General features: G+C 54.2%; 2 protein-coding genes across 8 annotated transcripts in view; one reads left to right on the forward strand and one right to left on the reverse strand.

Annotated features, from left to right (window-relative positions):
- The window catches only part of GREB1 (growth regulating estrogen receptor binding 1), a 122,412-nt gene extending 114,237 nt beyond the window's left edge, over positions 1–8,175 (reverse strand). For 3 of the 7 annotated variants that reach the window (XM_070069453.1, XM_070069451.1, XM_070069455.1), the window contains exon 1: positions 7,376–7,485. The gene's annotated coding sequence lies outside the window, so the exon portion shown is untranslated. Of the gene's footprint in view, positions 1–7,375; positions 7,491–7,833 lie in introns of those variants that run through there. The other 4 variants (XM_070069452.1, XM_070069457.1, XM_070069458.1 and 1 more) reach the window with 4 other exon arrangements.
- On the forward strand, positions 6,808–15,508 carry LOC127485114 (translation initiation factor IF-2). The gene is made up of 2 exons (XM_051827818.2): positions 6,808–7,620; positions 8,313–15,508. Exons 1-2 carry the CDS (start codon positions 6,808–6,810, stop codon positions 8,481–8,483), a joined length of 984 nt encoding a protein of 327 aa, XP_051683778.2. The 3' UTR covers positions 8,484–15,508.
- Positions 15,509–17,345: the final 1,837 nt, after the last annotated feature.

The following is a 17,345-nucleotide window of genomic DNA, read 5'->3' on the forward strand; positions in this document are numbered from 1 at the left end:
CCCAAGCACTTGGGCCATCCTCTGCTGCACTCCCTGGCCACAGCAGAGCTGGCCTGGAAGAGGGGCAACCGGGACAGAATCCGGCGCCCCGACCGGGACTAGAACCCGGTGTGCCGGCGCCGCTAGGCGGAGGATTAGCCTAGTGAGCCGCGGCGCCGGCCTTATGAAATGCTTTTGAAGCAGCAAAATGACAGAGACAGAGGACAGATCCGTGTTTGCCGGGAGTTGGGGTGGGGGAGGAGGAGCCGCAGACACAGGTGTGCATGGCGGGGTCTCGCCCAAACCACTGTGGGGGTGCCGTGTGGCAGCGCTGCAGGACGGTGTCCTCGGGAGGAGAGGGGTAAAGACCCGTGAGCTCTCTGCACTATTTCTTACAATTCTACATGATGTCCATCTCAAAACGGACACTTTAACTGAAGAAAACCGATTAGTAAGTCAACAATACAGACCTGCATTTCAGAAAGTCTCTTCTGGCTAGCAGCTTGCCACACACGGCGCCACCCCAACAGCAGAGACACCTTTGTGATCCAACGTCTCTGCTCCAAGCCACCGTCTCCCTGTGAGAAGCCTCCCTGGGAATTTGCAACCTTGATACAATATTAATGGGGATTAAAAAGGAGCGAGCAAGGGCCAAGGCAGAGCAAGTCCTTTTCACTCACGTAAATGACCGGAGATAAATACAAACCCAGGGGCGCCCATCCCAACCAGACATTTTTGGTCTTTCCCATGGTGATCAGTGAAAGAAGCCGCACTGGCGAGGCCAGTCCCAGTCCCGGAGACATCTGCATCCCTGGGAGCTGGGAGAGCAGGGGGAGGAGCCACTTCTGGGAGGAAGAACAGAGGGGCCGGGTCAGAGGAGAGTCACCCAGGCAGCTACAAAGGGGGAGTGAGAGGAGAGGGAGAGGCAGTGTCACAGTCGACACAGTTGTGACATGCTGGGCTTTGGGACTCTGGTTTTCCCCGTCTGGAAATGGGGTTCTCGTTGCCCGGGGCTCTAGTGAGCATCACACCAGAGGAAGCAGGTGCACCCAGCCCAGCTCAGGGAGGTGCTCGGCCGCACAGTGCTCTTCCTTCCCCCGCTCATCCCACTCGCAATGCTGAGAGCCCTGCTCACAGGACACAAAGCCACTCGCAGAGACTCAAGACTAGTGCACACGGAGGCCAAAGGCTCAGACCGGCCCAGACCGCCTGTGTCCAGCTTCTGTTTCTACTGCTTCCCAGCTGAGTGCCGGGAACAAGATTCTTAACCTCTCTGTCAGAACACGAGGACGAGAAAAATAAAGCTACTTCAAAAGGTTGTTGAGGGAGTTACATGTGAAGCACTTGGAACCGCTCTTGACCCCAACTTAATATTTTAAGGTGTCCTTTGGGGGAATGTTTTGGTTAGAAGAAGTAAGAAAGGTCCCTGGGGTCTTTTGTGAAAATCTGTAGAACAACAATGATGTCACTTGAGAAAAGTACTGGTCTACACCTTATCGAACTGCAAACATGCTACCGTTTTGACCTATAAAAATGGCAAGTTCGGGGCTGGTGCTGTGGTGCAGCAGGTAAAGCGGTTGCCTGTAGTGCCGGCATCCCACATGGGCGCAGGTTTGAGTCCTGGCTGCTCTGCTTCCGATCCAGCTCCCTGTTAATGTGCCTTGTAGGGCAGCAGAGGATGGCTCAAGTGCTTGGGACCTGCATTCCTGTGGGAGACCTGGAAGACACTCCTGGTCCCTGGCTTCAGACTAGCCCGGCCCCAGCTGTTGCAGCCATTTGGGGAGAGAACCAGCAGATAAAGATCTCTTTCTCTCTGCCTCTCTCTGTATCGCCGGCTTTCAGGTAAATCAATAAATCTTCAAAAAAAAAAATGGCAAGTTCACATGGTTCTGTGCAGTCAGTAAATCTCCGACGCTCCAATTACACATCTGTGGGATGTGGCTCCAGGTCCCTACAACCTGAGGCTGCGCTGAAGCTTAATGACAACAGAAAACGTTGGCATAAAGTCAGGGCTTAGAAAACTGCAGCTGCCAGTGGTGCAAAACCCCAGATGCACCTGCTGGTTAGATGCTCAACGCAGCTGACTCGTCAGCAGCATCTTTGAAGACAGGGGGAGATGGGTCGATGGTATCACAGGTGTAATTCCCCATGCAGACCAGTCAACATCACGCTGAGGGGTGGGAGAGGCCAAAAGGTCAGGGATGGTCTCAAAGCCATCACCACAGGCACAGAGCAAGAGGTGAGAATGAGAGAGACACCCGAGGCCAGCGCAAAGGCAGGTTGTGTGTGATGAGAAAAACAAGTCGGAGCTCTTACTCTGTTTGATGCAAGGCCTACACGCCTGGCACATGACACACTGAATTCCTGCAACCACCCCATGAGGTGGGTACTACCTATCACTGACCCATTATACAGATGATAAATGGATCTAGAGATTAAGTAGCTTGCCCAAGTGTCCTCGAGTCTGCGTGACTCCAAATGACCAGCTCTTTAATTTTTTTAAAGATTTATTTATTTGAAAGGCAGGGTTAGAGAGGAAGAGGGAGAAGTGGGGAGGTGGGGAGGTGGAGAGAGAAATCTTCCATCTGCTAGTTCACTCCCCAAATGGCCTCAATGGCCAGAGCTGGGTCTATCTGAAGCCAGGAGCTCCTTCCAGGTCTCCCATGTGGACTTGGGCCATCTTCTACTGCTTTCTCAGGCCACAGCAGAGAGCTGGATTGAAGTGGAGCAGCCAAGACATGAACCAGCGCCCTTATGGGATGCCAGCACTGCAGGCAGCGGCTTTACCCACTACGCCACAGCGCTGTTCCCAAGTGACCAGCTCTTAATCACACACCCATCAGCTTAGCCACTGAGATCACTCTCACTTTAAAAGATGGTGTAGTGGGTAAAACCACCACCTATAGTGCCGGCATCCCCTATGGGTTCCAGTGCAAGTCCCAGCTGCTCCTCTTCTGACCCAGCTCTCTGCTATGGCCCAGAAAAGCAGTAGAAAATGGCCCAAGTCCTTGGGCCCTGTGCCCACCTGTAAGAAGCTTCTGGCTCCTGGCTTCAGATCGGCGCAGCTCCAACTCTTGCTGGAGGATCAATCTCTCTCTCTGCCTTTCAAATAAATAAATGAAATTAAAAAAAAAAAAAAGATGTACAAATGTACAATTACCAGTGCTGAAAGGCAAGGCCAACTACAGAAGTCACAGTCAGCAGTCAGTGAGAAATGATTTCTTTTTTTAAAGTTTACTTTTTTTGAAAGGCAGACTGACAGAGACATAGAGACACTGACAGAGAAACAGACAAATCTATCTGCTGTTCAGTCCCCAAAGGGCTACAATATCCAGGTCTGGGCCAGGCCAAAGCCAGGAGCTGGGAATTCTATCCAGGGCTTCCCTGTGGGTGGAGGGGGCCAAGTACTTGGGCCCCCTCCCCCACAACTTTCTCGGGCACATTAGCAAGAAACTCAATAGGAAAAGCGGAGCAACCAGGACTTGAACATCCAGTACAGGACGCTTGACCCCTGCCCCACGGTGCCAGCCCTCAGGACTCCAGCTCCCCCGCACCGGCCTCCTGCCAGGGCATTCCAGAGCCATGCTGCTCCACCTCCTGGACAGCTTCAGAAGACACAGGCCCCTGGGCCCCAGCCTTCCCACTCAGAAGATCTCTGGAGCCCTGGAGTTTACATTTGTAACAATTTCCTAGGAGTAGCTCTCCTCCCTGAACCAACAGAACCACACTGGCGCATCCAGAAGACATCCGACTCGTGCAAAGTCAGCAAGTCTGTGTGACCACAAGTCACAGAACGTGGCCTCGGCCTCGGGGGTACCCTCACGTCAGGCTGCCCGGCAAGCCATCCTCGCAGTCTGGCTCCGCCCAGCCTCCCCTCCTGCTTTGGAGTCAAAGTCGGCGCCCCAGAGTCGCTGGCCACATGCACCTGCTCTTCTGCATGTCCTCATCTTTGCAATGGGTACAATACTCCAGCTTCCCGGGTGAGAAGCAAGCGAGGCACCATGCAGGAAGCACACCACCTCGGGACACAGCCAGTGGCTGCTTGCGCGTTCGCTCCTTTGCTCAGATTTGCTTCCCCCAGCCTTGCATTAGTCAGCTTGTCCTTACCACCTGACAAACATCCAGGCGGGAAGAAGGGGTATCTCTGCTTATGGCTTTTTCTGCTTACAGCTTTGGAGTTCACAGCCCACAACACCACCCCCTACCATTCCGGAGTCCCACGGAGGGCGGCGACAGTGGCAGGTGCGCAGGGGAATGAACCCACGGTGAGGCAGGAAGCAGAGGGAGGAGCCAGGCCAATCTCAGCTTCAGAATCTCCGTCCCCTCACAGGGACCAGAGGCACCTTACAGTGTCTGGGATCCAGCTCCGTGTTTCATCCATCAACCACGAACATCAACCCATGAACTGTCCACAGGAGGCTTTGGGACTGCAGCCTTCGATGCGTGAGCCTTTGAGGACACCCAAACTATCGCCCAGCCAGAACAGTCCCTAAACAGCAACTCAAAGTCTACCTCTTCTAGAATTCCATCACGCCTGTAGCCACTGGTTAGGGTAACAGCTGCAGCTCTGTGGTTGAGGTCAAGGTCATGTGTCCCCACCACACCTAACACAATACATGAAACAGTGAGCACTCAGTATGGCCTCATTAGTTACACAGTGAGCGGCTCTGCTCTCATGTCAAATGTCGAGAAGGAAATGGAAGCTTACAGTAATACTGGCTTTCTGCTTAACCAAGAATCTCTTCTCACTCCTACAGATGCTAGAAACAGCCAAGAATGGACAGGAGAGGGACTGACTGGAGATGGAGGCCAAGTCTAGCTGGGGTCCTGGATGCAGTCAAGTGAGGTCCCTCTCCCAGGTAGAGAAATCCTCACGTCCAGTTCCCTCCACAAATGCATTCTGGGAAAAGACAGAGCCTGGGGGAAAATGCAAATTCTCAGAAAACAAAAAAGAACAGGACAGAGGCAGGCCTGCAGACATGTGGACCACAGCTCTGGGCCCCTGACCACCCTGGGCCAAGGCGGGAGAGACTAAATGGTGGGACGAATGAGGAGTCCATGCGAACGTAAGAATGACAGTTTAGGAAAATGAACAGAACTGGCACAGTCTGCTTTCTTGATGCCAACTCGGCTTCTCGGTTGTACAGCTTTGTAGCCAGCCGTCCCCGCGTGCAGAGAGGGGACAGCACCTCCCCACTCCCGGACTCAATGTTTCTGAACGCTGTTCCCTCAGGCCCCGTGGGAACAGTGATGTCTACAGCTCACAGGGTACTTGTGGGGGCTGGATGAGAAGACACAGGCACGGCCCAAACTGACACCAGCCCCACGCAGCCATGTAACGCTAGGGTCCCCCACTAGTCATTATAGACAAAGAGGGATGGTTTATAGCCAAAAAAAGGTTTATAAAGTTACCTGCACAGTAAAAGATTTCAGTTATTGGTCAAATTAGCTATCTTCATGAATTAAAAACATTTTTTAAATATTTACTTGAGTCAGTTTCAGAGAGGTGGGGGAGGAATGGAGGGGGAAAGAGGGGGGAAGAGGGGGGAAGGGAGGTAGATAGATCTTCCATCTGCTGGCTCACTCCCCAGATGGTCGCAATGTCAGGGCTGAGCCAGGCCAAAGCCAGGAGCCAGGAGCTTCTTTCGGGTCTCCCACACGGGTGCAGAGGCCCGAGGACGTGGGCCATCTTCCACTGCTTTCCCAGGCCACAGCAGAGAGCTGGACTTGAACTTGCATCCATATGGGATGCCAGCACTGCAGGTGGCGACTTTACCTGCTAAGCCACAGCGCCGGCTCCTATTAAAAACATTTTAAACCACAAATAATCCACCTGCGATGATGAGGAAGATTAGGTGGCACTTCAGTTTTAGCCTGAGCTCCACAAAGCACACTTCTGCCAGAGCGAACAGCAGAGTGCATTACACAGTGCTGTGGACGCTGAAAATGGCACAGATCTCACGGCATCCTTGAAAGGAGCCACGTCTCAGCATGAGAGACTTGCAGAAATGTCTCTTCACCTGCATTGCTTAAAAAAAAAAAAAAAAAAAAAAAAAAGTATTGATTTGATTTGAAAGGCAGAGTGATGGGGGGGGGGGGATGAACGAATATCTTCCACCTGCTGGTTCACTCCACAAATGGTGACAACAGCGAGGACTGGACCAAGCTGAAGCCTGGAGCCAGGAGCTCCATCCAGATCTCCCCACAGGGGTGGCAGAGGCCCAGGGACTTGGGCCATCTTCTGCTGCTTTCCCAGGTGCATTTGCAGGCAGCTGGATTGGAAGTGGAGCAGCTGGGGCCGATTCTAAGGAGCAACTTAACTTGCTCTGCCACGACACCAGCCCTTCACCTGTGCGTCGTTCAATTATTTCACGTTTTAAATGCGTCTTCCTAAAAACAAATTTTCCTGAGCAAGGATTCAACAGTGCTCCAGAAACAATGCGCTGGCTTTTAACAATTCTGAAAAGCTGCCTAGCGATTTCCCCTAAGGAGAGCGGGTGGGATTCTCCCGGCCTTTGAAACCGCATAGCATTTGCTTGCAAACGGCTTCACACTGAGCCACAGAACACAGCGTTTCCACCGGGGATCCGTGCGCCTTCGGTTTTAACGCAGAATGTAAAGCGCTCCCACTGGGAGTAAAAGGATGTTTACCCAAGTTAAATGCTCACATTTATTGTTTTAAAGGGATTACACACACACTTCCAAGCCCCGAAGCAGCGCTTGCTGCTATAATAAAAGTTCGTTCAAAAAAAAAAATCTTCAGGGCACAAGCAGGCCTCTTTGCTGCTGGTACGCAGACGCGGCTATCCAAAGAGCACTGACAGCACAATGGCCCAGCGCCCCTCAGTGGCCTCCACCCGGAGCGCCCAGGCGGCCGCACACGCGCGCGCACCTCCCTGGACCCGGGGCAAGCGGCCTTTGTACCCAGGACCCAAACGGAGACCCCGTTCCAAGCGCCCATCTCCCCCGAGTCAGCCGTTCCAGGAGCGGGACCGCGCTGGGAAGAAGCCCTGTTTTCTCCCGCGTCCCAGGCGTCGCGTCGCAGGAAAAGTGGCAGAGCCAGAGACCGGCGTGCGCGCACCCTCGACACAGGGCCAGCCGTTTGCTACAGCCTCCTCCGCGGAGCGCTCACCACGCGCCAAGCGCTTCTCGCTCGCTCCCACGGCAACAGCGCGCGCGTCCCGCACGCCCTCGGTGCGGAGCGCGGTCACTTTGGCACCGCCTTCCCGGGACCAGCGACAGAGGAAGCCGCGCGCCCGGGGCCTCTCGCGCGGGGCTGGCGACCAGGTCCCAGCTCCAGCGGCGCTTGGCCGGGCCCCGCCGGGCGAGTGCGGTCCCCGGCGCTGGGGCTCCAAGCCCTCCCGCCCCGCGCCCTCGCTGCGCCGACCGCCCCTACCTCGCGCCCTTTGTCCTCCGCCGCCACGGCCCCGCCGCCGAGCGCCCGCCGCCGTCGGAGACCGGCCTGACCTGCGGGCTGCGCTCCCAGAGGCTGCGCCGCTGCCCGGCCCGAGCGCGGGGCGCTCAGCAAAGCCCGGATCTCCGGAGCCGCGGCCGGCGCCGAGGACTCGACCCCTGACACCGGCCACCCCCTGGAGTCCACTTCTCCGGGTCTTCCGGACCACCGCTGGAGGAGGCCAAGAGGTGGGCTAGGCTGCCCCGGACCTCGGGTGGAGAAGTGTCCGGGGAGGGCAGCTCGCGCCCGGGACGCCAGGTGGCGTCGGGCGAGGGGCAAAGAGGACGCGGCAGCAGCGGGGTCCCCGGGTTTAGCCTGTCCCTCCCTAGTCCCCGCCGAGGACTCGGTCACCCACTCCCACTCCGCCGCCCCCGGCCCGCCCTGCCCGCCCCCGCGCTCACCTGCGTCGGTCCGGAAAGAGGGGAGCGCTCGCGCCCAGCCGCGTCGCCTTCGGCTCTCCCCCGACCCCAGCCGCTCGCACCCCGACGCCCCCTCCCTCCGGCCTGAATCGGAAGATCCCTCGGGGACAGAGGTCATTTTCTGGTCTGCGGAGCCCAGAGTCCCCCGGCTCGAATCGCGACCTCCGGGGACCCCGGCACCACCGGCGCCGCGCGAAGGGACTCGGGTCCCCACCTGCGGAGGTCGGGGGCGGCCCACGGGGGCCCCCACCGGAGGGAGAGCAAGAGTCTGGGAGGACAGGCCCCTGTAGGGGCGGCGCGGGCGGCGTTGCCCTGCGCGGGGTGGTTCGAGGGGCGAGCTCAAACCGAGCGGAGTCCACGAGCGGCCTTGGGGTGCTCGCTGGGGGCCGCGCGCGCGCGGAGGAAACCGCACGCCGGGACGAGAAACGCACGCGGATTTCCCTTTTCTTACCTTTTTTAAGCAAAAGACGGGCACCTGTGTGTTCAGGAACGTCTCGCCACGCCTTCCAAGGACCCCCAGCAAGACCCGGGATCCGGGGAGAAGGGGACGGCTCTGGAAGCTGCGCGCTCAGCAGGGGCCAGGACAAGGGAGGGCATCGCCTGGCCAGCGCGGCGCACTCGGGGCTCGGTGAGCGCTGCCGGAGGGGTCTCTCCGGACTCCCAGTCTCCTTGGCGCCACGATGAGCCGGTGCGCCCACCGCAGCCTGCTTCAGGCGATAGCCTGAGAAACAAACATAGGGGCGTTCAGCCTAGAAATTAAGACGCCCGCGCCCCATCAGTGCCTGGGTTGCAGACCCCGCTCAGCATTCGTTCCAGCTTCCTGCTGATGCGCACCCTGGGAGGCAGCCGGGATGCGCCAGGGCCTTGGTCCCTGCCACCCACGGGGGTATGGGGGGTGGGCAGGAGGGAGCTCCTTATGCCCACTTTATGTGTGGCCCAGCCCTAGCCATTGTCAGCATTTGGGAAGTGAACTTGTCTGTGGTTGTCTGTTTCTCTGCCAAGTCAGAAAACAAATTAAACATTTCTTTAAAGAGGGAAAGAGCACAATACCCCTCCCCCCACACACACTGGAAGACGCGCTCTCAGATTTTAACAGCTTATATTTTAACAAGCAAACAAAATCTTACAGAACAGGGATCAGCAATCTTCCTCATTTAGGGTGAGAGGTAAATATTTTAGAACTTGTCTACCAAAAGGCAAAATTAAAACTAAGTATTTCTATAACCACTTTTTAAGAAATACTTTTATTTACCTGAAAGGCAGAGTTAGAGATGGATAGTCCAGTCTGCTGGTTCATTCCCCAAGTGGGCTGGGCCTGGTCAAAGCCAGGAGCCTGGAACTCCCTCAGGGTCTCCCATGTGGGTGCAGGGGCTCAAGCACTTGGGTCATCTTCTGCTTCTCCAGGTGCACTAGCAAGAGAGCCGATGGGAAATGGAGCAGCCGGGGCTCCTATGGGATGCTGGTGTCACAGGCAGCAATTTAACTCACTATGCACAATGCCGGCCCCTTAATCCTATTTTTTAAGCTCTATAATGAGTTTTTAAAATGCATGAACTGCTACCAACTAAGAATTAATTAGAAAAGAAATGAGATTCCATGAAAAGGTGGTTTATGATTTGCTTGCTCAGCGAATCACCTCCCACTGCTGGTTCATCTACTTGAACAGCAACACAGAATTACAAGTGATTTGTTTGTCCTGCAACTGAACCAGACTCTGTCGCTCCCCCTCTTCATGGAGGAACGACACAGGACCCTGCGCTGTTCTTTTGTCTGCTCGGCCCTTCCCGGGTTTGCTGCTGGTTCTTCCCGGGTTGGCTACCATCCCTCCACCTCTGTGGAGGGGCGGTGTCCCCTGCCACTTTCCCCACTTCCGCAGGGGAGCAGCACACCGCCGGCCGGCTCTCTCGGGGGCTGCTCGGATGTTCCTCAGGTGTTCCTTCAGATAGATGTTCCCCTTAGATGTTCCTGGTGCATGCTGTCTCTCTCCTCCTTTATAGTCCTCTTCACCAATCCCAACTCTGCTACCCACACGCCGAGTACGCTGCTCTCCTCCAATCAGGAGCAGGTCCTACAGTTTATTGGTTGAACTGGAGGCAGCTGTGTAGAAGCTATTTCTCCCTTCTCAGCACCATATTGTGGGAGAGCAGATGCATAGAATAAGTCTTAATTCCAGTAACTTAGTCTAGTCCGAGTTGCTCCCAGTTGCTCCCCACAGATCCCCCTTTCTTTTTATTTTTGGCGTTGATACGCGCCTGTCTTCGGTGCCCCGCAGCACACACTCTGCTCTGCTTGCTAGAGTTGCCCACAGGTGCTTACAAGTCCTATCAATCAGGCAAACCGAATCTGGGCCCTCTCTTCGCCATGTTGTGAGGAGGTTTTTAGGCGCTGATGCGTGCCTGTGTTCGGTGCCCTGCAGCGCATGCTCTACTCTGCTAGAACTGCCTGCAGGTGCTTACAAGCCCTACCAATCAGGCAGACCAAATCCAAGCCCTCTCATTGCCGTCTTGTGGGGAGACTTATTGGTGTTGATAACATGCCTGTCTTCGGTGACCTGCAGCCGCCCACAGGTGCTTATCGTCTCCCTAATCAGGCAGACCGAATCCAAGCTCTCTCATTGCTGTGTTGTGGGGAGGCCTTATTTTTCTCTATTTCTCTATCTCCGGGCATTCCTATTTCTCCCATTTTACTTCTATACTTCTGTTTCTCTTATCCCTGCGGCATCCCGGCGCCCGCCCCGAGGCTGCTTCCCAGCTCTGCGCGGCTTCCCTAACATTTTTCTCTACCCGGCATGTTTCCTAACTTTTCTTCCAACAATATTCCCCTCTCATTTCTCCTGGCTTCTCCCCACAGTCCATATCCGAGTCTAAGTTTCTTCTAGGTTTCACTTTTTCTTTCAACCTGCAGTCCGTATCTAAGTTTCTTCTTGCTTTCACTTTAAATCCTAACTTCTTTCCCACAGTCCGTATCCGAGTCTATGCCTAGGCTTTCAATAGCTTCTTCCGGCACCTTTTCCGTCCGGCTTTTCCCTAGGCTCTTTGCTAGTCTCTCTCTCCGGTATTTTCCCACTTCTTCCCGTTTCTTCCCTCCTAGGTTTCCTATCCGAGTCACGGCACCATTATGTCGCTCCCCCTCTTCATGGAGGAACGACACAGGACCCTGCGCTGTTCTTTTGTCTGCTCGGCCCTTCCCGGGTTTGCTGCTGGTTCTTCCCGGGTTGGCTACCATCCCTCCACCTCTGTGGAGGGGCGGTGTCCCCTGCCACTTTCCCCACTTCCGCAGGGGAGCAGCACACCGCCGGCCGGCTCTCTCGGGGGCTGCTCGGATGTTCCTCAGGTGTTCCTTCAGATAGATGTTCCCCTTAGATGTTCCTGGTGCATGCTGTCTCTCTCCTCCTTTATAGTCCTCTTCACCAATCCCAACTCTGCTACCCACACGCCGAGTACGCTGCTCTCCTCCAATCAGGAGCAGGTCCTACAGTTTATTGGTTGAACTGGAGGCAGCTGTGTAGAAGCTATTTCTCCCTTCTCAGCACCATATTGTGGGAGAGCAGATGCATAGAATAAGTCTTAATTCCAGTAACTTAGTCTAGTCCGAGTTGCTCCCAGTTGCTCCCCACAAGACTCCTCTTATGTCTTTATTGAACTTGAACCAAAACTTGAAAAAATCATTTCAAGATACATTCTGCAATGCGCTGAATCAAACTAGGTTAAAAATGTGGACAAGAATGGGGCCACCAGAGAACACCCTGGTGGCCAATGTGAATCTTACAAAGCAGAGCAGCTGTCAGTCTCCCAGCCAGTCCAGTACTGGCCTTCTCCAAGCAGCCTGGGGGTCAGCAAGGCAGTTACTCAGGGCTCTGGGTACCTGTGTGCCTTTGCCCAGTGTTATTCTGAAGAATCACACACACACACACACACACACACACACTTCTCAAATATTTCTCTCCCTGAAACTTCCCCCTTGCACCCACATCTTTGTTTCCCAGCGATCGACTCTCCCCACACTTTTTCTACATTTTCACCCACCCCACTCAGATCCAAATTCATTCTCTGAATATTTGCATATCTTCTCAGACACACAAGTGCCAGTACAGTCTCCTTCCATTTCCTGCCTGTGTGCAAACAGCTATTCAAAGGCCAATTAAAACCCCAGGGTGCAGAGCCGGAGGAAGCCCACGCGCGTTTGTGTGTGTGTGTGAGTGCCCCAGGCCGCTGAGAACTCTGTGTTCTGCGTATTCTGCTTGTTTCTACACGAGGGGAGATTCTGCTAGGCTGGAGGACCCTTCAAGTGTATTCTCAGAATCACCGTCTAAAACCAGGGTCCCAGCTATGGTGCTTCCTGTCGCTTCCTGTGGGGACATGCCTCTCTCCACACAGGGAAGTGCTTAAACCATCCAAACGCACGACTGGACTCAGGCAGGTGAATTAGCTTGCTGAGCCCAGGAGGCTTAAACACCAGAAAGGTGTAGTCTCCCAGCTCTGTCTACTCCTGGCAGCCCTCACCCAGCCGTCTGCGGATCAAGGAGGGATGGGGCCAGGCCTCTGTCCTTGGCTCGGTGGCTGAGCATCTTTGCACGAGGTCCCTCCTCTTCGAACATCTGTAACCAAATTCCCTCTCCTTGCAAGGACACTGGATCGTGGCCCACCCTAATGGGCTCACTTTCAATCGATGATTTCTGCAAACACCCACTCTCCCAGTAAGGTCGCACTTGGAAGTCCTGGTTGGAACTGTGATGTACGCATCTCGGTAGGCGTGCGCTGGCAAGGGTTTGTCTTGTTGCTGAGCATGGGGTAGGGCAGGAGATACTGCACTCCACCGTGAGCAGTAGTACGTGTGAGGCCCTTAGGTGGCAGATAGTCATTTGGAGCCTTTAAATTCGTACCCAACCACCTCCACCTACTCCTACCCCACCCCACCCCTTCTCCGTCTTCCCCAGAATGTTGGCACCCGAAGTTCAAAGGCTCCGTTGCACGGAGGCCCCGAGGTGAAACTGCTCTGCCCCGTGGAGCATCACAGGCCTTGGCCGGTGGCGACAGCAGCACTTGTCTTCCTGGGTGACGTCAAAGATCGGATAAAACAGGGAAGGAGTCCCAGGAACAGAGCAAATGTGGTGCAAATGATACGGTTCGTGGGGCACGCATGAGAGACGAACATTTAAATGGGACATGTTTAGCAATAAGTAAGACACTGTCAAACTAAATGAAGAAGTCCAGTAAAACAGAAAGTTTTCATTCAACTCTGTTGGGACTTTCTTTAAAAATCTGCTTGCAGGGCTGGTGTCACCACCTGGCCACCTGCCTCACACAGCCCAGTATCTGTGCCCGAGTGTCAGCTCTGCTCGGATTCCAGCTTCCTCCTAATGTGCACCCTGGGAGGCAGCCAGTGACCAGTCAAGTGCTCGGGTCCGCGCCACCCAGGTTGAGTTCCGAGCTCCTGACTTCAGCCAGGTTCCACGCGGGCATCTGGGAAGAGAAAAAGCAAGTGGGAGGCTTGCTGTCTCTGGCTTTTCGCCTTTTGAGTTAAATGAACACAACTGATTACTGCATTGCTAAAAGCTGGCAGCTCAGCCCTGGGCCTCTACAACATAGACGATGAAGTTCTGTGAAGGCGGGAAAGCGATGACGTGTTCGGCAGTCGCTCCTGTGGGTTGCACGGCAGCACTTAAGGACCCCTTCCTACCCTCGAGTGGTGGCTGCAGGACAAAACTGCAGAGTGTGAACACCGGGGAGTCTGTACCCCTCCCAGGCATCGCCCTCTTCCCCAAAACAGCACCTTCCGGCAGTGTCTTCCTTCAGGAGGGAAGTGTGTATCACGTGCACAGGATGCACTGTGTACATGTGTTGCCTGGGCTACTGGAAGTTCGCCCAGTTTCACATGTCCATCACGAGACCACCAATGCGTCAGACGTGCAGCCAAAATAACTGGAAAACCTCCCACAGCATCAACAAAGAAAATGGCTACAAGCGGTTTTTGATGTATAGCTTCTTCCCACCCAAAAGAAGAAACATTAACACCGAATGAGCAGTGTTGTTTGTTTGTTTGTTTGTTTGTTTTGACAGGCAGAATGCACAGTGAGAGACAGAGAGAAAGATCTTCCTTTTTCTGTTGGTTCACCCCACAATGGCCGCCAGCCAGTGTTGTTTCTTAAAAGCTGAGTAGGCCCGCGCTGCAGCTAATCCTCCGCTTGTGGCGCCGGCACCCTGGATTCTATTCCTGGTCGGGGCGCCGGATTCTGTCCCGGTTGCTCCTCTTCCAGGCCAGCTCTCTGCTGTGGCCCGGGAAGGCAGTGGAGGATGGCCCAGGTGCTTGGGCCTTGCACCCCATGGGAGACCAGGAGAAGCACCTGGCTCCTGGCTTCGGATTGGTGCAGCACGCCGGCCGAAGCGGCCATTTGCGGGGTGAACCAACAGAAAGGAAGACTTTTCTCCCTGTCTCTTTCATTGTCTAACTCTGCCTGTAAAAAAAAAAAAAAAAAGAAAAAAAGAAAAGAAAAGGCTGAGTGAAAATTTCTTGGGTCCGGTGCTGTGGCATATCGGATAAAGCCACTGCTTGCAGTGTCGGCATTTCATATGGGTGACGGTTCAAGTCTCAGCTGTTCCACTTCTGATCCAGCTCTCTGCTATGGCCTGGGAAGGCAGTGGAGGATGGCCCAACTCCTTGGGCCCCTGCACCTGCATGGAAGACCTAGAAGAAGCTCCTGCCTCCTGGCTTTGGATCAGCACAGCTCTGGCCATTGCAGCCATTTGGGGAGTGAACCAGCGGATGGAAGACCTCTCTCTCTCTGCCTCTCCTTCTCTCTCTGTGTAACTGATTTTCAAATAAATAAATAAATCTTTTAAAATGTCTTTATCATATTTTCACACGCTCAGCGCTTGCTAGAAGGAAGGTAAGTTGGTACAACTTCTTTGAGAACAACTTGGCAATAGCTATCAAATCATCAATGTGCATCGCTCTGATGCAGTAACTCGCCCCAGCCAGCAATTTTTCACCCACCCATCACATCTGTGCAAAATAACACCTGCACATAACCACTCTACATTCAGTGCTGTTCATGGTGGCAAAGTATTGGAGAACTGCCTGGGTGATGCTGGTGCTTACACACAGTGGTGATGCCAGAGTAGGAGAGCTGTTTGCGCGCTGTTAGGGAACAATGCTAAGTGTTTTGCGGAGTTCTTTAAAGGCAAGACATGGGATGGCTATTAGTATGCAAAAATGGGGTTGGATAACACAAATGAACAGGTCAGAAACCAGTGCAATGGGAGAGGAGGGAGGTGGAGAGAGGAGAGAGACAGATGACAGACGCACCGGTTCACTCCCCAAACGCCCACAAGAGCCAGGGCTGGACTGGGGCCCAGGCTGGGAGCTGGGAATTAAATCTAGGTCTTCCACGTAAACAGACCGCAGACATGCGAGCCTCCCAGCTGTGTCCTGGCAGGAAGCGGCCATCAGAGCGGAGCCCAGACTTGAGCTCATGTGCCTTTTGTTTAATTTGTCTAATGATATTTTTAAAATCTTGGTACTGACCATAAGTCTGAGACTAACATGATGTGATCATTCTCTGATAGTTGGCCAATTTCCTTTCTTTAGGGAAAAAATAATATTATCTTTTTCATTATGTAAATGATATAGAACTACCTAATAAAAGACTTCAAATTTGCTGATTGCATTTCTTTTTTTTTTTTTTTTTTTTGACAGGCAGAGTGGACAGTGAGAGAGAGAGACAGAGAGAAAGGTCTTCCTTTTGCCATTGATTCACCCTCCAATGGCTGCCGTGGCCGGCGCGCTGCGGCCGGTGCACCGCGCTGATCCGATGGCAGGAGCCAGGTACTTATCCTGGTCTCCCATGGGGTGCAGGACCCAAGGACTTGGGCCATCCTCCACTGCACTCCCTGGCCACAGCAGAGAGCTGGCCTGGAAGAGGGGCAACCGGGACAGAATCTGGCGCCCCGACCGGGACGAGAACCCAGTGTGCCGGCGCCACAAGGTGGAAGATTAGCCTGGTGAGCCGCAGTGCCGGCCACATTTCTTCTTTCAACACCATTAACTCAATTGGATTTTTAACAAATTTATTTGTGTTTTTCTTTTTTCTTTTCTTTCTTTTTTTTTTTTTTTTTTTTTTTTTTTTGACAAGCAGAGTTAGACAGTGAGAGAGACAGAGAGATAGGTCTTCCTTCCGTTGGTTCACTCCCCAAATGGCCGCTACGGCCGGTGAGCTGCGCCAATCCAAAGCCAGGAGCCAGGTGCTTCTCCTAGTCTCCCATGCAGGTGCAGGGCCCAAGGACTTGGGCCATCCTCCACTGCCTTCCCAGGCCACAGCAGAGAGTTGGACTGGAAGAGAGGCAACTGGGACAGAATCCAGCGCCCCAACTGGCACTAGAACCTGGTGTGCTGGCGCCGCAGGCGGAGGATTAGCCCAGTGAGCCGCCGCGCCGGCCCAGGCCAGCATCTTGATCCCAGACTTCCTTGCTTCCAGAACTGCGACCCAGTAAGTCCTGTGCATCATAGACTGCCCCGTCTCCGGTGTTCTGTTACAGCAGCTTGAAACAGGCAGAACAAGCCGAGGGCACTCTATTTGTTCTAAGCCTTCAAGCTCCCTAAGATCACATTAAAATAATTAAGTTGGGCCGGCACCGCGTCCTTGGGCCCTGCACCGCATGGGAGACCAGGAGGAAGCACGTGGCTCCTGGCTTCGGATCGGCGCAGTGCACCGGCCATAGCAGCCATTGGGGGGTGAACCAACGGAAGGAAGACCTTTCTCTCTGTCTCTCTCTCTGTCCACTCTGCCTGTCAATAAATAAATAAATAAGTTGGCTTCAGTTCAGCCAATGATTGACTGAGGCGTATGAGGCCCTTGAAGACGGGGCAAGAACTGAAAAATAAGGAGCTGGGCTGGGCCAGTCCCTGCAGAGTCCAGCCAAACCCTCCGCGTTCCGGGCTTAGTAGTCTGGGCAGGGCCAGGGAATGTGCCCTTCTGACAAGTCCCCACGTGATGGCGATGCTGAGGCCCGTGGGCCAGAACAGCGCTGGCGCCCCAGCTGTTGGTGCTGCTCTCACAGAATACGATAAGGCGAGCAGCCTAACAGCTACAAACTTACTCATCACAATCCTGCAAGCTGAAAGCCCACGACCCGTGCCAGCAGACTCAGGGTCTAGACCCAGGTTCTTAGCCACTGACTCCCAGATGTACCCTCCCATGATGGAAACAGAAAGAAAGTTCTCTGGGGTCTCTATCATCAAGGCACTAACCCCACTCCTAAAGGCCGGTTATTCATGAACTAAACAGCTCCCAAAATCCTGCCTCCAAATACCATCACACAAGGATGAGATCCCAACAGGTGATCGGGTTGGGGGGGGTGCAAACATCCCAGCCACAGCAACTGGGCTAGATGATCCCCACAATTTCAATTCATCCACCTGTGCTGTCCAACGTGGTAGCCACCAGTTATATGGGGCTCCAAGTTAAAATTCAGGTCCTAGACACACTGGCCGTATTT

The sequence above is a fragment of the Oryctolagus cuniculus genome, chromosome 2 (genome assembly GCF_964237555.1).
Source record: "Oryctolagus cuniculus chromosome 2, mOryCun1.1, whole genome shotgun sequence".
NCBI classification, from domain to species: Eukaryota; Metazoa; Chordata; class Mammalia; order Lagomorpha; family Leporidae; genus Oryctolagus; species Oryctolagus cuniculus.